We start from the raw sequence: 21,875 nt of genomic DNA, 5'->3' as shown, positions 1-21,875 counted from the left end.
GTCACCTTAGAACCTGATTGGTACAGATAATGACGGGTTGCTGTCCAGCTTCAGTTGCGTCCTTCACCTGGCGGGAAGAAACCAAATTCAAATGTGCTCGTCATGACAGCCGGGTAAAAAAAAAACCACCTCGTTAAAAACGCTCGTCTCTCTCTATTGAAAACGTACCTGCAGGACGCAGTGGATCCAGAGCCAAGTGCCATTGCGTCGCTGGAGTCGTACGAGTAGAATGCAGGACCTATCTTGCTCCGACTGAGTGACTGTGAGGAATTATAACGAGAGAAAAGTGTGAATAACCCACTCATTTGCATTTGATCCTATTTTTTTTGTGTTGTTGTTGTTGTTACGCAACTTTTCTCGATTAATAAAAAAGGGCGAGAGTCGAGAGGCAGCTGTGGAATGGGAACAGTGGAACGCAACAACAAAAAAAAGGCAGGAGGGCAAAAGATAAAAGAGAGAAATGTTAAAATCTCTTACTTAATCTGTGCTTGGATTGGGCTTCCCTCATAAAGTCCCAGTGCAGGAGCTGGTACCACGACACGTCCAGCAGCTCCTGCCGTGAATAGCCCAGGTAGAACTCGCCACTGTGGTTGTTGCCAAGTGATGGTGGTGTGTTTTCACACAGATGATACGGCACGTCATTCAGTTTTGTTTGTTGATTTGTCGAGGGTACGATGCCGATGAGATGACAGTTTCCATTCCGGTAGCAGCAACAGGACAACATAGAAGAAAAATACAAATGAAAAGAACATGAGGAATGTTGATCAGACGTCACCTTGACAAGTCAAAGAATAGAAGAATGGACCAAAAAAAAAGAAAATACTGGCGATGGGATAGCGGCTAGTCGACACCTCTCGACGGCAATAGAAAAACAAATTTGAATGGACGTCAATTAGAGAACAAGACAGCGGGGAAGGTGACGGCCTACCCAAAAGTGATGACTCCCACTGTCCACACACTCAACAGGGGGCACCCGGAAGGTTTGAAAAATTGAAATGAAATAATAAAACAGGCGCGAGATTTTTTTTTAAATTTGATTCGATGAATCGAAGACGGAACCAACCGAGAAAATGAGAATATTTCGAAATGCAAGTGGAAGAACTATTCCGCCATCTTTCCAGCCCGTCCCAGCTGTTGTTGCTACTTGATGACGGTTCGCAGGCGACTACCTTGCGCGCACCTCTGGAGATATTTCATCACGAGTGATGGATGAGATAAGGTTTTAGGACACGCATTCATCATCTCTCTCTCTCTCTCTCTCTCTCTTTCTCTCTTTTCTTTAGTTCTGTCTCTCCAGCCAGCGCCGGATGTTTGAATAAGAGGCACACGCTGCCTGTCCTCCTATGCGCTACTCTCCTCCGTTGCCCCGGCCATCAGCTTCTTCAGCACCTCATTTCTTCTCCTTCTTCTCCTTCCTACTATTGTTGTAATTCCTCTTGGAAAATAATAAACGGTATGGATTCATACGCCACGGGGGAGAGAAGGCGAATGAATAGATAGAGCTTCACGCTCATTTATTCCGTCTAACATCCAATTGCCGAAAGCGTTACTTTTTGCACGATAGATGGCAACCTATCTCGGCCAATGGCTCTTTATTATTTTATTTCGACTTTTTACCTTCACCCCGATTGCGCTCTAGAGAACAAATATAATAAACGAGCCCTTATTTTTCTAAATGTTGTCCGGCATGGGTTGTGTTGATCAGGTACTGATAAACTTGACACGGTGTAAGTACACGTTAGCGAAATGGAAATAAGGGTGTGGTTCTAATTCATTACGTCAATGCAAGTAGCCAGGTGCCCTTCTCTTTCTCTTTGGTCCACTCACGCTGAGGGAATATGTTATTCCCCGAGCAAAAAAAGGAAAAAAATTTAGCACGAAAAAATGACCCTAAAAAGTCATTTTTTTAAAGAAATAACTTTGTTAAAGCTCAAAGGAAGAAATTTAAAAATAAAATCCGAATAAATCCAAAAGGAAAAAGGAATCAAATGACTGGCCAAAAGAAAAAAAAAAGAAGGGGGGGGGGATAATAATAATAATAATAATAATACAAGAAGACCGTTAGGGCTGGAACCGTAAAGTGTTTCTTTTGTTCCAAACGTAGCCTCAAGGGTTCCGGTACAGTTTTTTTTTCTTTTTCTATCAGCCGTCTCGAGTGGTTTTTATTTGATTGCGTTTTCCTATCTATATACACATGTAGGCTATTTTATGTGTTACCCATTTTCTCCTTTTCCGTACGTATATACCTTCCAGGGAATTTCGAAGGAAAGAAGAAAAAAAAAGACTAAAAGGAAAATCGTTTCACGTTGAACCGAATTTTTCGTGAAAGGGTATACACGATGAATCTCAATACGTTTGTAAGAGTGAACGATTAGGAGCCATTCACCAGCTCCGGTGTCAAAAAACAAGAAACGATGGCGAATAAAAAAGAAGAAGGAAAAAAAAGCTTATTGTCGTCAATCAATTATAACGACCAGGTGACAAAAAAACAACCGAAAGGTGTTCATGCATACAAAAAACCTGACAGGTGGTTTCTTCTTTTTCTTCTTTTCTTTTATTATACTTTTTGAATGTTTCAATATTTCAATTCTCGCGGGAGAGGAAGGTTAATTCTTCCGATCTGTTTTGAATCAATTTCCCCGAAAGAAGCCCATTAGTTTTCGTGAGAGGAAAGTAGACAAGAAAACCGGATCAAACTCTTTTTTTTTTTTTTTTTTAAGTTTCAAAAACGCCGATAAGAGAGAAAAGAGACTACCCAAAAAAAAGGAAGGGGGGCTATTATTTATCGGCTTTCTTTTATTTCTTTTCATTTCTTTCATTCGCTCTATCTCTCTCTTTTGTTTTGGATTTCCCCTCCATCTCCCTTCAAGGAATGGATAATCATCATTTGTTAGCCAACCAAGGTCGGCCCCGTGTGTTTTCATAAACGGCGCAGCATACTATATACTTTGAGTCTTTTTGACATTATCCCTTTTTTTAAAAAAAAACAAAAAAATTTAAAAATCATATTATAAAATATAAATTTTATTTTTTGTTTCTTTAATTTTTTTTTTCCGTTCTTTCTTTTTTTTTTTTTTTTTGGGCTTATTTTAATTGGAAGCATCATTCATCAAGCGGCCCTGTCATCGTGCATCCGCATTCGACCACATTCTATAAATCCGGTTGGGCCGGGTGGATTCCCCCCCCCCGCCTCCTGATGGCCACCCTACCCTCCTCTCCATCTCCTTTTCGCCACCGACAAAATGGGAAAAAAAAGGGCGCGACACTTTTAGCAATAATTTTTTGGTTTTTCTGTTTTCCTTTTTTTATTTAATCCCGCGTGTTTCCCCATTTTTCGAACGTGAATGTTCTCCTTCATCTTTTTCTTTCTTGTTTCTCAATCCCTTTTTATCTCCGTCGTCTATCCGTTGCATTTCGACGTTTCTCGTTCTGACCGTGAAAAAAAAGGAAAACGACTACGTCAGTGAGGAGGGGGTTGAGTGTGTCAGGCCGTGACCAATTCCGTCTGCAAAGTGATTCATTTCTCGATTGTATAAATGTTTGAAAACTGCCTGCTTTGGGTCTTTTTTTTTCTTCTTCTTTCCTTCTCTTCGAGTCGATCGTCGACGAATTTACATCGGAAATGGAGTCGTTGCCATTCCACGGTTATTGGCTGTAGGTACCCGTCGATACAATCACGTCTTGAAATTGATTGAAGACTTGTCATAAGTCAGCCAGACTGGCATTTTGAATGGCCAACAACTTTTTTTTTTCTTTCCCCCTTCTCCTTCTTGCTTCTTTTCTCTTCTTGCTGTGGCTGTTGTGTGAAACTTCTTCGTCTTAACGATTCGCTTATTTGGGATTCAAATTTCCGTGCTATTGGAGAGGATTCACTTCGGGTGAAGAAGAAGAAGAAGAAGAAAAAAAAAAGGATTTTAACGCCATAGTTGTTGCGTGAGGTGGACCCTTGTCTCGCCATCGGTATGAATATCTACCTATACTCCGCAGTCCCGTCCCCCTTTTTTTTCCACCACCACCACCAGGTCGAACAAGATGTAAAGCGACAGCCGACGTTGAAAGATATCTGCGTCTTTTTATATTTGTATTTTTGTTTTTACCTGGCGTCGATGGAAGCGAATTTCATGTCCATGTTATGAACAGAAGTGAAGATGTTGGTGGCTCCCTGGACGACGCACTCGCGGGTCTCGGGCATGGCGACCGGAGTGCAAGTGGCGATCAAGACGGGCTCGTTCCGCGTGCACAGCGGCAGGTAAGACACAAAGTGGCCTTCGACGAGTATCACCTATCGATCGCGCCATCCGCCCCAGACGCGCACAAATTCCATTCAAACGCATAAACAAATGTCAGCCAAAATAAATAAATAAATAAATAAAATTTGGGAATGCGAAAAATATGTCTGTACCTTTTGGTCGCCGAATCGCATTTGCCTGCGAGCGTTGCGCGAAACATTCATGCGACAGAGGAAGATGCGGGCGTCGTCGGCGGGAGCGACAACGGCGTGAGGGCCGCCGCCGATGTTGGCGCTGTTGCCGCCGCCGCTGCCCGGCGGTCGTCCCAGCTCGTTTTGGACATTCTGATGGTCTTGCTTGTCGATAATATCGTACACGCTGTCGCCGTGAATCAGCAAGTCCTCCTGCGAAAATAAAAGAAAGAAAGAAAGAAAAAGAAAAACCCATCGATTTCCAGGCGATTAGTTATGCGACTGACCGACAACCGGCACGATCTTTAAATATACAATTTATTTTATTTATTTATTTTTATTCCACATTTTGATTTTATTTTTTTTCTTCCTCCCTCCTGCCCAAAAGCCCCGCCGAGTTGATACGCCGTATAGGGACCCCCATTTACAAACAGACGAACAGACCGTTTCCAATGGCGAGATTATTCGGCACATAAAGAGATGTTAATCGGCCACAAAGTTACACTAAAAAAAAAAAAGTAGAAAAGAGAGACTGAAAGGAATAGAATACCAAAGAGAGCGCGGGGAGAGAGAGAGAGAATGTATGTGATGGACCTCTTTAAGAAAAATACGACGTACTTGTGACTCTATGCATATTACATGTATATATAGGCGATCGGCTGTTTGAGAGCTGGGGGGAAAAAAAGAAAGAAAAAGAGTTATCTGTGTAATAGACAGTATATTTATAAATACAATGTACAGATAGCGCCGTCTGCTGTCTCCATTTTTTCTCTCTCTCTCTCTCTCTCTCTTTCCTTCTCTCATTCTTTTCGTTTTCTCCCTGGCATATCCTTTGAGTTGGCCTATTGGTCGCAGCGTGAGAAAAGGACATCATCTCTCGGCGGGCGCTCTGCCCCCTCCGCTCAAACCGGCCCGCCGGCCAAATCTCATCAGACGCAATCATATATTTTTCTACTTGGCTACTTCGACCTCTCCTACGTATACCCGGCCGACGAGAGCAAAAAAAAAATATATGTATAAAACAAGAAGAAGAACAAAATTAAAAACAAGTTTTTTGTTTCTCTGTTACTCATTTCGCATTAAAAAATACAAAAATCGTTTTTTTTTTTTTTTTTTTTTTCCTTTTCTTAATTTCTCGATTGTCTAGCGCAGGTTGGCGTCTCTCATACAATAGCCCAGCTTCACCACTCCACAGAGAGATGGGAGCCGGCCCGTTGTTTGTCGCGATTGTTGTTTCTTTTTGACATTATTACCCCCCTCAACTTTTTTATTCGTCCGACCGAAACAAGAAAGAAAGAAAGAAAAAAACCCCAGCAAACAGTAGGCGATTCAATTTTCTCTCCCAACTAGCTACTATACCCGAATTTTTACTTTGGTATCTTATATGCTGCCTGTAATGTATTGGCGAAGAGAGAGAAAAAATAAAAACTAAATCAATTGCGAGTCCGCGGTCGACACCATAAAAGTAACACAACAACTCGCCAAGTGTCTAAAGAAAGAAAAAAAGAGCCCCAAAAAAGAGTGTTTGTGTGTGAGATGTGAGATGAAAATAAAAGAAGAGTCCCAGATCTTCATGTTGAAAAAGAAAAAATGACGCCCCGGAGAGAGTTAGAATATCGCCGAGACTATACGGTTCCACATATCCAATAGAGGACCCAACACAGAAAGAGAAAAGAAAAAATAAAACACATATAAATAAATAACAAATATACAACATTCTACACTATACGTATGTAGCTATGTATCTACGTGTGTGTATCGGAAATGCGCGGCCCCGGCTCTTACCATAATCCATTCATTTCGATGCGAGCAAGATATCAAAGCGAGTTGGGGGCAAACGAAACAAGGAGAACGAACGGGTTGAAGCTCAGAGAGAGTCGAGAAAAATGTATAAAGACGAAGACGAAAATCCGGGAAGAAGAAGGAACAAAAAATGCGACTCTAGCCAGTTTTTGATTCTCATGAAGGAGCAGCTAGAACTGCTGCCTTTTTTTTTTCATTCAACATCCCGTTCGAAAAAGCCCATACATTTCATCCGCATTTGATTTAAACAAAACAAGAAGAAGAAGAAGAGAGCTCAGCGCCATATGACGGAGTCGTACTGGAATGTGGTGCATATTGTTGTCTGAAAAACTTTTTTTTTTCGGGGGAGATTTGAAACATTCCAACAGCCGTGAATATGGAGTTCTTCTTCTTTTATTCCTTCAGCCTCATCTCTCCAGATGTAACGAAAGAAGAAGAAGAAAAAAAAGAGATTTCCAAATAAAAAAATCAAAAAAAAATCTCACACCTTTGAGAAGAAGAAGAAGAAGAAAAAAAGATGGTGATTTGTTGTTGTTGTGATAAGATGAATGACCTGCTTGCCGCTCGGCTGGCTACTATCTATACACACAACAACAACAGAGAGTGTATATGTGTACAACGCGAATAGAACCCCAAAAAGGTCTACCCCGTATCCCCTCTCTTTCTCTCTCTCTCTCTCTCTCAATAGTCTTGTTAGAGCTGCCACTCTGACGTCTCCGAAGCTTTCCAGTTCTCTTCTATTTTTACATGCATATATAGTGTACCACGTATATACACTTTTTTTGATTCGTATATAAATATTGAAGAGAGAACGAGATGGAAAGATGGAGAGAAGAAGAAGAAGAAAAGTAAAGCAGTTGAGCGATAAGAATAATGCTGCTCAGCTGTCTCTGTGTGCTAAAATGTGCTGAGGTCATCCATCACAAACCAACTTTTTTTTTTCTGGGCTAACACAGCAGCCAGCCCAGCGCAGCCATCCAACAGCAGCAGACCGGATTGCGCATATATAGCCAGCAGCAGCTCCAGAAGCCACATCCCCCAATTCTCCTCCTATTGATACAGTAAAGTCATTCTATCTCATCGGGGAATGTATATATCCCCCGCATTTTCTCGCCTTTATGCAGCGCCCACCCAATTAAAGCCGGATTATATGGCTGACTGGGGTTCTGCCCTCCTCCTCCCCTCTTTCCAAAGGCCAAGAATTAATACGTCACACAGAAAAAAAGAGCAAAGAAAAGACGCCGGACAAGTGGAAATGATCTGCATAAATAGCGGGACAAAGAGGTTAGGAAATATATTTTCTTCTTCTTCTTCTTCTTTTTTACATAATCAGTTAGTAAAAAGCTAAGAGGGGATTGTGGAAAAAGAACGGCAGCCGTCACGGGGAGTGGGCATCCATCGCGCATGGATCAACACGGTGAATGACACATCTCCAGCTGATGGGAGCGCTGCAGAAGAAGACAACAAAACAAACCTGCGCTGGGCTTCCTGATGCAGCAGACATGTATATGTAACATTCATTCTGATTAGATTTGGTTCTCCTCCGAGTTATTTTTTCCCTATACGAAACGGTGGGGGCCTGGTGTGACCGTGTGACTACAAATTGGCTGATTTCTTCTCTTCTCCTTTCAATCAGCAGCCGTCCGGCCGTCCAGCCGCGATTCCTCAAAAGGATACGAGCCAAACAGACACACAGACGCAGACTAGGAAAAAAATAAAGAAAAACTCTCTCTCTATTTTCTACCCTGGAGACAAACAGCGTATGATTCACATCTATACAACAGCATAAATGATGACTCTATTTTTTTGTGTTTGTTGGTTTTTGCCTTTTGTTTTTGTTTTTTCTCGTTCGTTTTATTTCTCCCATCTATTACCTTATCGTATTACGTATTAAAACAGATGCCTGATGGATCATGTAGATATTATACAGCATTGTGTACGCAATACAGTTTCTTTTCTTTTTTGTTGGTTTTGTTGTTTGTCTTGTTTGTTTGAGATTTTTTCCGTGTCCTTGCATAATCCGCCGTCATATTCGTATTGTATGTTACGATATGGGGACGAGAGAAGTACATCCAGGAGCAGCGTGGGAACTTTAAACCGGCGCCCTCCAACTCTCTCTCGTCCGTTTCTTCTATTTTTTTTCTCTCTCTCCGTGTTGTGGCTCGACCACTCGGAGAACTCGACGCGCAGAAAGGCCATTCGCTTTTTCGAGAAAAACCAGCCGGGCCAAAAAGAAACAAGAGAGAGAGAGAGAGAGATTCAACTGCACACAACATACAACGAGAAAACGAACAAGACACACACTTAATTGCACTTTGCTGTGCGCCTCGTATAAAAACCTGCCCTGATGATGAGCGTCTACTGTGTACCACCACCACCACCACCACCTACTGCCACTATTTTAGCTATTACGATATTCTATTCCTTCAAGACTTGATACCCTCATGTGCGCCCAGAAATGCCATCAAGCAAAAGGGGCTTTCTCCATCATCATCATCTACTCCAAAGGTATAAGACCCATAAACTCATAAGAAGAAGAAAAAGAAGAAGAAAACTTATACTGTAATTCTTATTTTAAAATAAAAAGTAGAAAAATATAAAATTGTTTCAAGGATACCCAGTTTATACCTCCCGGCCTATAGAGCCCGGTCGTTCAAGTAGTCATTTTTGCCTATTGTTCATTTCGTTCCGGTCGAAACCGTAACTTCTTTTTTTTTTTCCTAAACGAGCCCCGCCGACCCAACACATTTCGACACTTGACTAACAAGACGACATTGAGGAAATTGAAAGAGTAATTTGAAAAAAGAAAACAACGCCATCAAATAAGACAAAGTGTTTGAAGGTAAATAATCATTTATTTTTTATTATTTTTGTCTATTTTTAACTTGCCATTGAATGTCCCAGGTATTCGGCGGCGTTGTCGGAGATGTAGAGGAGCTTGCCGTTTTGCGTCATCATCATCAAGAATCCGTTCATGGCCTGCACACGCAGAAATAAGAAAAAGTTATTATCAAATTCGCCGAAAGTTGCCGTTGACGCTAAGGCGCAATTTAACCAAATCAAATTAAACGAGATAATAATAATCCGAGAAAAGAAAGTTCAGCTTCCCCATTTTGAACCCAAAGGTAAAAAAATAAAATGAAATAAAATAAAAGGCTCCACTTTGCTTTGAGAAATATAAATCACGTCATCATCAATATTTAAAGCACGATGATTGAGCCGGAGCTCTGCTCTCTCTCTCTCTCTCTCTTTTATTTTCGTACATCTCATACAGAAAAAGAAACAGAAAGAAAAACATGGCGCGTATATATACGGATGATTCCGGCTTGAAGAGAGAGAGAGAAAAAGCGTGATTTACGATCCATTAAATAAGATAAGAAATAAAAGAAAAGAAGACCGAGGAGAGAGAGAGAGAGAGACCCCCCCGTAAAGTTATTCTTCTTATTCTTTTTTCCAATTTCTTTTTTTTTTTTCTTTCCTTCTTCTCATTGTGAATAAAAGGCTTGTATTGTATGAGCGAGCGGCATTTTCAACAGTGACATGAGAATACTATGGCGGTGATGCGGAGAGATCCTTTTTTTCTTTTCTCCTCTCATTTTCTACATTTAAAAAGTTTCTATATATATATAATATTTCCTTTGCCCGTTCTCTCAAATATATGGAACTGGGCCCGGCTATTGCCGGCCCGTGTGTTCTCTCTCTTGCTCCGGGAACGACCAACAACCGAACCGAGTTGTGGGTGGCGACCGGCGGGACTGCGCGATATTACAACATGCAAATGAATCTCCCGCGTCGCTTCCATCCCAACGGGAAAAGAAAAAAATGGAAAAAAGAAAAAAAAAACTTCTTTTCTTTTCTTTTTTCCATGGTATATATACCCTAGCAGTGTCTATTGCACTGTGGGCTGTGTGCTATTCATTTTTCTTTTCATCCTCGTCGTTCTCCTCTGTTAACCCGCGAGTCGTTTTGATTTAAAAGCGGCGCGCCAAAAATAATAAAATAAAATAAAATATAAAATATAAAAAAAAAAAACCAGAACGAGTTCAATCGACTTAAATAAGGTCAACCACAACTGTGCAACTCGCCCACAGCTCGGCGCATATGTAGATATATATAATATAAAGCATGCATATCTACGAATTTATATATATATACGTATATGTGTAACGGTTATACAAGAGAGAGAAGGGAGGCGAAAAACGCAATAAGACAGCTGGTTCAGCTTCACCTTTGGCCCCCACCATCTTGCAGGGACAAAGAATTAAAGGGACTCGTCGTTCAATAAAGTATTTCTTTTTTTTTCTTCTTCTTCTTCTTCTTCCAAACGAAAGTGGCCTCACAGTTGAAAAAGGAAAATAAGAAAAAGATGAAAGACTCGTAAATTATCGTCGATATCAACTCCGACCTCAAAGTCCCGGATTTATTTTGTTCTTCATTCATTTTTATATTTCCATCTGGGCCGACCGAATAACTGTGTCTGGAAGAGAATTTAAAAAAAATAAAGACGCAACCCCCGCACACAACCCGAAAAAATGGGAAACAATAAAAATCTCATCTCCATTTCTGCCCGTCGGTGGGTTGCGCATTGGTTTCGGGAGAAACAAAAAAAAAGAAGAATCATGTCCCTCGTTTTCCGCCATTCTCCAAACTTTTCCCAGAAACCTCCAATTTCCCAAAAACAACAAGCAAGATGACTTCATCTCTTTTTTTTCCCTTTTTCAAACCCCGCCACCCATTCCGGCCAGACGTCCGGTTAGCAGCGCAACCGAAACACTATGGTGCAACAACAGCCTGGATAAAAACGGTAAAGACAAACGCGGAGACCCTCGAGATGGACAAGAAAAAAGAATAAGAGCGGGACGTTGGGTGCGCACAGAGGACAGAGGCCGGCCATCATCATTTGAATTGTTGATGAGAAGCCAGTCGCTGCCGCCATGCGGGCCCAGAAAAGAGCACGAGCCTTAATGAGACGACTGGCCAAACGGTCCCGGACTCGGAAGCTGCACACGGGCGGCACGACCAAATAAAAAAAAAGGAATAGACGGGGGGGTTAACAAAGAACGGCGTGATGTGAAGAAATGCGGCATCGGTAAAAAAAAAAAATCAAATCAAATCCATCACCGGAGCATCGGCCGACGCCATTACGGGCCGGCGCAACAACAACAACGCCGGGGCAAAAGAGACGGTAGAGAAGAAGAAGAAGAAGAAGAAGACACGATATGAGCGCGGGAAATTTGCATAGATCAACCGATAACTCAGGGAGCAGAGAGAACAACAAGAACAGCACAAGTCGTTGTAGTTAGTATTTGTATAGAAAGAGAAAAGAAAAGAAGAAGAAGAAGATAGAGATAGAGATGGTAGTAGTACTAGTAAGTAGCATCGTGATCATCAAGTTGGGGGCTTCCACCCACGAACCCCGAAACGCGCATCCGCCGGCCGGGGCCTGGTTAGATGATTGGCGTCTATTATTACGATCGCTGCATCGGTGAGCGCACAACACAACACAACACAATCAAAAAGAAAAAGAAGAAAAAGAAGAAGAAAAGAAACGTGTATACGTGTGTGTGTTTGCATTCGACTTTTAATGACGGCCACGACCCGTCGGGTTGTGGCCGGCATCGTTCCGCCGTTCGGTTGGTGGTGGCGGGGGGATTGAAATATCAGCGCGCAGAGTGCGGACACGATCAAGACGTGATTATAAAGATAGACGGGAATTACAGATGTAGTAGTCGTACTCGTGTAGAGTGTGTGTCTATACAACACACGACGACTATCGACGTGAAAGAGAAGATAGAGATAGATGCATGTATACCTATATGTATATATGATAGATATTGCCATTGAGATGAGAAGAGAAGAATGGAACAAGAAGAAGCGCAGTCCATCTTTTTTCATTATTTTTTACGACGTCAAAACGGCCAATGGGTTTTTCTTTTCTTTTCTTTCTCTCTTGTTTGTTCTTCTTCTTCTTCTTCTTTCGGAGAAAAAGGCCAAACGCTTTTGAGTACGGGTCAGGGCGCCTGGGCGCAACTGTGGCGTTGGCTAACGCATTCAGGAACAAATTCCCCAATCAACTGTTATGGTTATATCCTCTGTCGACGAGCCAATCAAGTTGTTGCGAGCCGAACAAAAGTTTCACGCGCCGTAATACGAAAAAAAAAAACGACCGAAAAGAGAAACAAACAAACAATACGGCCAACCATTAAAATGAATGTTCTCTCTTCAAGTTTTGTGTTTGGTTTGCTTTTTTCTATACAGATACCACCAATACAACGGCCTTAACTCGTCAACGACCCAATACCAATTTTCATGTCTGTCTCTATCGTCAATCATTTTCGGCTCTCCTCACCTCGATATATTGTTCTTAACCCACATACGCGAGTATTATTTTATCTATCCATCCAATCGGACATTCTCCTTTCATTTTAGATTAGTAGATTACCCATAAAGATTGACGAAAATAGCAACTCGAACGAGAGAGAGAAAAAAAAAAGCAGTTCAAACTTTACATTCTAAATCAAATTATAATCTTTTTTCGGGCTCGCTCCAGGCGTTTCCGGCTGACAATTAAGGTTCCCTCCTTACTTATTATTATTCTACGCGTGGGTATATGTCTAGTAGTGAAGGCATCATCGGCAAGCGAGCGACCGCAACTCGTGTCAGCGGTCAGCTGGGGGAACGCAGAGGTATAAACTTAGACACCCAAAAACTTCGGTTTGGTAAGTCTAAAAAAAGTCGCTGTGTAGTCAAATATAAATAAAAATGCGCCACAAGCCCCAAAAGTTGTTGTTGGCTGTCGTCTATTTCTCTGATTGGAGCTCGGCTGGGGGAGTGTCTGTATGTGTGTGTACACACGCGTTCTCGAGTGTCTGTTGATGACCGCATACAATTATATCAAAAAAAGGAAAGAGAGAAAAACTAAATATATATATCCATAGACCCACACAAAGGTAGAAAGAATAAAACAGACGGTGAAAAGAAAAAGAGAAGAAGAAGGCACCGCTTGGCAATAATGTATCGGGATTATCTATATTCTATCGACTTGTTGGGTCGTATCGTAAACACTCGGGACGAGAGACGATGCGCACTTTCCACTGATTTACGACGCGCTGATGGCACTTGAAAAGCGCGCGCCCGGCACAAGCCCCACACACAACACACACACACACAGGCAGGTAAGGCGGGAAAAAAAAAATCTCTGGACGGGCACCAGACGGACAAGACGATATAATATTATTACTAGAATAGAGTCGGAGAAGGACAGCCTAAAAAAAAAGATAGGAGGGATGTATCGAAATTTGAGATTTCAATCCGATAAATACAAGAAAAAAATCAAATAAACTCGAGAGAGAGAGAGAGTTGAGGTGTGTAATCATGCAGAAGCAAAAGCCCATAAGCTCTTTTAGTTAACTACCGGCGCGTTGGAGAAGGAAAATAATAATAAAAAAAAGAGATCCCAGCGACGAGATTACAACTCCCGTATGTACCTCGTTAGATGTGTAGCCTACAATAATCATTCGCATATATACAGGGGGAAACAACTGGTGGAAATGATGAATATCTCGTCGACCGCACCGATTCATCACATATTATTTATCATCATCCAAAGCGAAGGGAGGAATAACACAGCGAAAACCCCCACAACACAAAAAAATAAAATTAATGAAAAATCTACAAAAGCAAATCAAAGAAAACGCGTTTCGAAATTTATAATTGGAAGTTGGTGGAGTCTCCATCAAGAAGAGTAACTAATAACACCCCATGACTAATGAGTCGGTGGTATCACACGCTCTATGTGCGTATAGATGATGGCCATTTAAAAACAAAAAATATTAAACCTGACGAGTAACTCGAAAACCAGTCATACCGCCAATGCACACACAACAGTTGACGTCGTTTGATGACCACCCTGTCACAAACTCGATAGATGATGATGACATTCATTCCCCCATCCTAACAGAAATATAAAAAAATATATAATATCTATATAAAAACAGGGAAATTCAACATCAAGTGAAAGCCGTAAAAGGCAGACGACCGGCTCAGGAATTCCAACTATTTTCTCTAGAGGACTGATGATTGTCTCTGAAGAAAAAAAAAAAACAAACCTGTAGGTACAACTCCAATGATCTATGGTCCTTTTTTTTAGAAAAAAAAAATAATAATTCGAATCTTGTTTATTATTGTCTCTTTTTCTCCCCCCTTTTGCTAATCTTTTTCCCATCGGCTTTTTGACTGATGGACGTCGTCGTCTCATTAAACAGGGCCCCTCCGCATTAAGGGCGATGCGATTTGAAGGTATTTACACTCGACGTCATCATCTTACGGAAGAAGAAAAGATAAACAATAACGGCTTTTTCTTTCTTCTTTTTTGTTTTTGAAACACAAACACAGAAAAAACAACCAAAAAATAACCCAAAAATCTCAAACCGGTTAGTGTGGGCTACGGCAACGGGGCCGAAACTCCTCTCGCTCCGATTTTCTCACGGCTCTGTTTGATTAAGATAAGGAGGGGAAAAGCTCATTATGCATAAATATGAGAGCTACGTAAGAGAGAGAGAGAAAGAAAAAAGAAAGAGATGATGGTGTGTTTGTGTTTCTCTGTGAGCTGCTCACCCGCGTTTTATAAAAAGATCCGGCCCTTTTCAAACTTCTTGTTTTTTCTTTTTTTTTTTTTTTTTACTTTACATTACATATTAGACGGGCCGTGTAAGTCCGTCGGCCGCTGTGTGTGCACCGTGAAAAAGAAGCCGGGGTTATATACACACACATATACGCAATGCACTCCATCAAACTCTATCGCCGGGTAAAAAAAAAGAATAAAATACAAAAAAATAAAATATTAAAAAAAGGACGACATATAACAACGACCGGCGTGCGCTGCGCCCGTATATATCCGCGCGTATTATTTAAATAACGCCGCGCATCGCTATCGCTATAATTAAGGGGGCCAGGCCAAGCGGGAGTAGCGGGAGAGGGCCATCCGGCATCGTATATACATAGCGGCGTCGGCAGCTATATACGATCCGCTGCTCCATCGTGATGAGCCCCCAATCGAATTCCCCCCCGAAAAAAATAAAATCAAAAATCCCAAAAATAATAAATTTCGCCGTTTCCTTTTAAAAAGAAAAATCGAGACGAATCAATCAACCGCTTCGCCGGCCCACTGTCGTCAAGTGGGTGGAAGAGGAGGAGGAGGAGTAGTGATGGAACAATAAGAAATCAAAGAAAATGAAATAAGAGAGGGGGGGGGGAATAAAATACTTTTTTTTTTCAGGGAAAATATCTGAGAGAAAAAAAAGTTTAAGTGTTCACGAGACAATGTCCTGGGTCCCGTATTCATTTCTTGAATTCCGTCCAGTAAAATAGAAAAAAAGGAACTTATTATTATAGAAAAAGAAAGAGAGAATGGCAATGTTCGATGCCTTTAGAAAGATTTTCTCATTGTTTTATTACATTTGGGCTCTCCGCGTTTGGCATAGAAATTGGGTCCCGACGGAAATGGGTATGCAGAGCCGTTCAACATTAATAGGAGAGAGACTATACGGCTACGGCCAGAGAGCCCGAAATGTGGAGCATATTGCCACATGGGGAGGAGGAACTTAAGGGGAGGGATAGGTGATTGAATGAGGTCGAGACTCGTTTCATTTTCTCTTGCCCAAAAAATCGCCATCAAAGAAAAACAAAAGCGGCCAGCTGATGTGATATAACTGTCCAGGCCGCCCCTACGCACATCCATTTCTCCGCGCCTTTTTACAGCGTTTCCTTTTCAAACAGCTCGGCCGAAAACCACACAAATCTCTTGATCATTTCCACACACCGTAACTGGCCAAAAAACAACAACCAAACCGCCGGACCAAAAAAGCAGAAGGCAAAAAACTAGTGGCACATTCCTACACCACCGCCACCACCACCACCACCACAACCAAACCTGGGCCGCTATCCAATTTTGATTGGGAAAAACGTGATCAAACACCCGGCGAGGATGCGCGAATTCAATTCAATCAAAAATCGGATAGAAAAAAAAATTGAAACAAATTTCCCGTCGATCGTTCGGGATTGACCGAGTTGGTCAAGAGATTGAGCGAGAAGGAGGTAGAGCTGATTAGCATTTAGAAGAGACTTGGACAAATTGAAATCGAGGGAAGGTAAAAAACCAAAAAATCCAGGGCACGTCAACCGTTTTTTGTTTGTTGTTTGATCTGGTTATTTATTAGATTTTTCGTTATTTGTCTTGGGAAGAAAAAAAGGTGAAAGGAAAGAAAAGAAGAAGAAAAATAAAGGGGAACTCAGCGGGATCCAAGCGCTGGCGCGCGCCGGATCACTTCATCGATGTGCAGCAGCAGCAGCCGCAGCAGCGGCCAAAATAATATCAAGAGCATCATCTTTTTATATACATAAATATATCGACTGCCACGTATATTTTTCGTACGTGGTGCTCGCGTTTAGTGTCGTAAAAATCGAAGAAAAATCTCGAGCGGAGATGAGGGGGGTGCGCCCGCTTTCTTCTCTAGACCCTTTTTTCTTTTATAATGTCATGCAAATGACTCTGCTCGTATTCATACTTGTACACACACATATAGTATACGTGTGTGTGTGTGTCTATTTCTTTGGGGCACATACACATTCCCCTCCAAATGTACCTGATGGGAATGTTGGTTGTGGAAGAAAAAAATACCAAATGTGCGTGAGCCCGTCTCTTTATTTTTTCCACCTTCATCTGCTGGGCGAATGAACCGAACAAACTCAACAAGCCCATACAAACAAACACATGCAACTCACACAGAAAGGGATGGCAAAGTCTGAGAAGAGTGATGACGATAATGACCGGTACTGAACCTCAATCTCTCTCTCGTGTTACACATAATAAGGCTCATAGTGTTCGCTTGAAATTTTTATATTTTTTAAAAAAGGAATCTCGCCGAGCAGCCTTCAATCCACCTCCAGGGATGAGGGAGAATTAACTATCTACATTGTTTCTTCTTTCCTCTTCCGATGGTTATTTTCTCAGATTTAATTTTTATGACGTCAATCCAAACTAGAGAAAGAATAGGATTGCCTTAGTATTGTGAAATCAAGTGTAACATTTTCAGGAAAAAAAAAAGGTTTTCAATTCGAAGCAAGAAATCTGCACGAATCATCGGGGGGTTATCAGGGACGAATAAGACAACTTTATAAAAAAATTCACAAAGAATAAGATCACAGATGCCTTCTTTTTGTTGCCTTACACATAACAAGGGACACAAAAGTGTTCGCCTGAAATTGTTATTTATAGATTTCCTTTTGTAAAGAAGAATTTTGCCATCAAGCAGATTTCAATGCAACTATAGGGGTGAGGGAGAATTAACTCTACATTGTTCATTGTTCAAAACATTTCCTTATTTTCTCTGCGCCGCCCGTTATTTTATTTTATTATTTTTTCTCAGATTTGGTTTTGATGACGTCAATCAAAACTGGAGAAATAATAGGGTTGAAATCAAGTGTAACGCTTTACTGGGAAAAAAGGGTTTACAATTTGAACTGAGAACACTCTGCAAGAATTAGCGGGAAGGTTACCAGAGACGAATTAGACAAGTTAACAACAAATTCAAGAAGAAGATCACAAATCGGCGCAGCGTAACGCGAGACAAAAGGACGTTGGGTTCCCAACGTCGGATTACCGGGTGGCTTTCTCGATAAAACGAACGAAAAAAGGAGCTGCACAAAAGGACTAGGACAACCAGGGACAAACTGTGTAGCATCCGGGTTGATTTTGATAAGACTGCGCTGTCAAGGTGAAGGCGACAAAATAAAAGCGAAAAATCGACAATCAAGCCTAAACGGTTGGCATGCCCACACCAACAACAAAAACGACACGTAATACAAATAGAAAAATCAAAAAAACAACAGCAACAACAACCAGACAGCAAGACAACGAGCCTTTTCTGTACACACGGCCATTGCAATCGCGCGATTCTTTATTTTTGGGTTTCGTTTCTCTCTTGTTTGATTTGCCTGAGCTTTCCCATTTTTTACGATCAATCTCCCGCGACTTGTTTGCCTAAAAAAGAGAATTCATATTTTCTTTTTTCTTTTTTTCGTATTTTGGCGGGGGATGTCGACGGTCTGCTGAGCGGGAAACTTCAAAAAATTCCCGTGACTCTGCAAATAACAGCGGCCACTAGCCATAGGAATCACGTTACATCTGAACTGTTTCGGTTTTTTTAAATTTCCCATATTTTTCAGAGTTATTGGAATTCTTTTTTTTTCCTATCATGTTCGCCGTTGAAATGGATAGAAAAGGAGGAGGAAATCAAAGTTATATCCAGGCGAAATCCAGCAGTGCGATCTGACAGCTTGTTAAGTGTATCACACACACAGAGAGCCGGGACCGACGGATATGGTATGCAGGAGGCGGAGAGGCGAATGGATTTCACCGATTCTCTCATAAGATCTCCGAAGACAGCCGCACATCATCCCAGAGCTCTCGGCCAGCTAGGGAAGAGAAGCAGAGAGTGCTTCTTCTGTCTGGAAAGACCACGCCCCAGCTCTCTCTCTCTCTCTCTTTCATTCAACTTCTCTCGGCACTAGTTTGTCTGTCTAGAAACGAACCACACATTCCCATCTATACGATATTAAACGTCTCTCTCTCTCTCCAGCCGCATGTAGATATATCAAGGTATTATATATAGAGAAACCAATTTGAAACCCCCCCCCCACAAAAAAAAAGTTTCAATAGGTCAACTCCTCCTACATAGTTGAGTCGATTTTCCATGGAATCAAAAGTACGCAGTTGTTGTTGCTTCATTTGGCTCTCGAAATTTCTCTCTTCATTCCGGATTGACGTCATGTCCGATAGACATTCCATCAACTGGGCTACCGTCCCCAATGACATCATTAACTGGAATTATTTCCCGGCCGTCGATATATATATTGTCCAAGAAAAATGAAGCGAGAAAAGAGAGCAAATAGGAAAGAATAAGAAAAGAAAAAACACACAAAAATCTGAGGGAGGCGATCATCAGCCGCACGTGCGGTGTGCATAACGGGGCGCACACGTACCGGACTATGTGAGCGGAATAACTAATTGACCGCACCACGTCCGTGCCTATCTTCCGGCAAACCACAAGACTCCATCATAAAGTGAATGAATTATTTATTTTACCTGGTCTTTCTATTTTTCCCTCTATTTTTTCTCTTTTTAAAAAACAGACAAAAATAATAATAATTCCCCCCCTTTTTTTGTTTTGTTTTTTAATTTCATTAGAAAGAAGTTTCGGCCGAGTGACGGGCCGAGCATCACACACACAACCACTGCCACCACCACCACCAGCATGCGGCTTCTGCAGCTATTTATCTAATGACTGAGCATTAGCATCGTAAATTATACACAGGACGATTGTCGAATGTATAACGCCGGGTACCGCAGACAACCCGATCGTCTACTATACTACTCCGCTACTACACTCACACGACCGAATGAGCGAGTGAAAGATGAAAGGAGATCCGGCATCCCTCACACACTAAAAAAGAAAAACATTGGAGAGTCTGCCGGAATCCCATTTGACATTTTCAAAAAACAAAAACGGCGCGAATTCAAATTGGCCTTTTTGCTTATCTTTCTTTTTCTAGCCCAGTTGCATCTCATTTTTCTTCTTTTGTTGGACGGAAGAAAAAAGAGAGTCGAAAAGTCATCATTTGGGGAAGCGACAACCCCGACGATGATGATGATGATGACGACTCAGACTGGGACCTGGATAATGATGATGATGATGACTCCATTTACGCGCGCACATCACACATCTAACATACTCACACACCTACGTAACCGTTGATGTTAGACTATACGACGACGATGGTTATGTGTACGTACGTACACGTACACAAGACAGAGAGAAGAAAGAGAAAGAGAAAGAAAGAAAAGACCGTCATCATCATTAAACGCAATGCGGACGTGTCGGGCCAGATTCTGTTTTTCTCTTTCGCAGCCGCCCAACTTCTTAACTTTTTCTCTCATCCGACATTTTCTCATCGGAGCCGATGGAGTTGGCGCGAACGTCAAGGGAAGCCAGTCGGCCTCGTTTTTTTTCTCGTCGTACCATCTTATATAACCCGGTTGCATCACGTCACAAGGTGAGAGAGAGAGACAAGACTATCTTCTCCGCTGGAAAAATAACTTCGGTGCCGACTGCGCCAAACGCAAAGCCCGTAGAAGAAAAAGATTCGAGTCAGATTGATTGTTATCTGCCGATTTTTCCTATCGATCGCTCTTGGCTCTATCCATCCCAAAGAAGGACGGAAAAGAGCGGCCGACCAAGGGGGTAAAGAAGTGGAACAATTCCGTCAGCGGGAGTCAGATCGGAAAGAGAAAATAGAAGAAACAGACAGAGAAACAAACGAACAATCAGAACAATAATCAGATCGTTTTCAGGGGAGAGAAGAAAACTGTTGGCATGTCGCCGCCACTATCAGAAAAGAATTTTTCCCCCCCCAAAGAAAAACAAACAAAATAAATCATAAACCATCAAGAAAAGAAAAATAAAAGAATAAAAAAAGGGACCGAGAAAGATGCGATACTGGCCGCCGCCGCCGCCGCTGCGGTCACGCTATCATCCACCCTCTTTGAGGGAGGTCAAAATAGAAAAAAAAAAAAAAAGACCCTAAGAGATTCTCATCGGGATGTCCGCCGTCTCTTGAAAAATCATCAATAAATGCTTTACATGTATATATATATACGCGGCCGAAAAGAAAAATACAAATAAAATCAAAGACTATATTGTAGACATTTGGAGCGCAGGCAAACAAGTTGTCTCTGCCCGAACCGATGACTAATGGATCGGAAAGATGTTGCAGCGGTTCTGCATGTTTCTTTGCTGTTCTTGTTCTTGTTGTGTTTTTTTCAGTTTATTTCTTGGGCATAAAAACGAATGGGAGTTGATGGCCTTCATTGTTATAATAACGACCATTTCGAATGAAAAAAAAAAAAAAGTTTTGTATTTTCCTTATTCCATTTTTTTCTCTTTTGTATCGGCCCAGTTGCGTAAAAAAAAAAGTTTTCTGGATTTATTTCCTTTTCCTGAATTTTTTTTAAAGAAGAACTGGGAGAAGGGAAGGGAAAAGGAGCCCATCATTTCCAATTCGGAATCCCCCCCATCAAATAAAAAGAAAATAAACAGTCTGAAAATGTGAACATTGGAACGTTTAGCGCCTGGCACACAATCGAATTCCAAAACGAGAAAAGAAAAAGAAACTCGACAGGAAAAAACAAAAAGGAAGAGAGAGAGAGAAAGAAATGGATATGGAGGGAAAGACAGAAAGAAAGAAAAAAACCATTTGAAAGTCAATCGGGTGGCGCGAGAGAGCGGGAAATTCAAAACTGCGGCAATAAAAATCCCCGAAAAAAGAGCGAGAGGAGCAGCTCAGCAGCACAGCCGGTCGAGAAAAAAAGAAACGGCCCGGTCCCGATATGGTGGCACACGACAGCGCGCCCGCACCATTTCCATTCAAAACAAGATCAATATAAGTATTGTAATGAGACACGGCCGTCTCCAGCTGTTTGGGCATCAAGTCGAAGAGCTGTAGGTGCCGAGCCGGAGTCGAGTCGAGAAGAAGAAAAAAGAGGATGAAAGCGAAACACATTTCTTTTCTCTCTTTTTTTGGCACCGAGGAAACG

The 21,875-nt window shown here is 41.6% G+C and overlaps 1 protein-coding gene across 5 annotated transcripts in view; it reads right to left on the bottom strand.

The window, feature by feature from the left end:
• Positions 1-21,875, bottom strand: part of LOC124205025 (protein single-minded-like) — a 47,323-nt gene that overhangs the window by 3,086 nt on the left and 22,362 nt on the right. For all 5 annotated transcript variants that reach the window (XM_046602306.1, XM_046602305.1, XM_046602303.1 and 2 more), the window contains exons 4-9: positions 9,113-9,202; positions 4,403-4,633; positions 4,098-4,282; positions 478-584; positions 169-260; positions 6-67 (exon numbers count right to left, since the gene is read on the bottom strand). In XM_046602306.1, coding sequence (XP_046458262.1) covers positions 6-67; positions 169-260; positions 478-584; positions 4,098-4,282; positions 4,403-4,633; positions 9,113-9,202 — 767 coding nt within the window. The remainder of the gene's footprint in view (positions 1-5; positions 68-168; positions 261-477; positions 585-4,097; positions 4,283-4,402; positions 4,634-9,112; positions 9,203-21,875) is intronic.

This window comes from Daphnia pulex, chromosome 10 (assembly GCF_021134715.1).
Source record: "Daphnia pulex isolate KAP4 chromosome 10, ASM2113471v1".
In the NCBI taxonomy this organism is placed as follows: Eukaryota; Metazoa; Arthropoda; class Branchiopoda; order Diplostraca; family Daphniidae; genus Daphnia; species Daphnia pulex.
The sequence above is the reverse complement of the archived record's forward strand: the minus strand, read 5'-3'. Positions and strand labels throughout refer to the sequence as shown.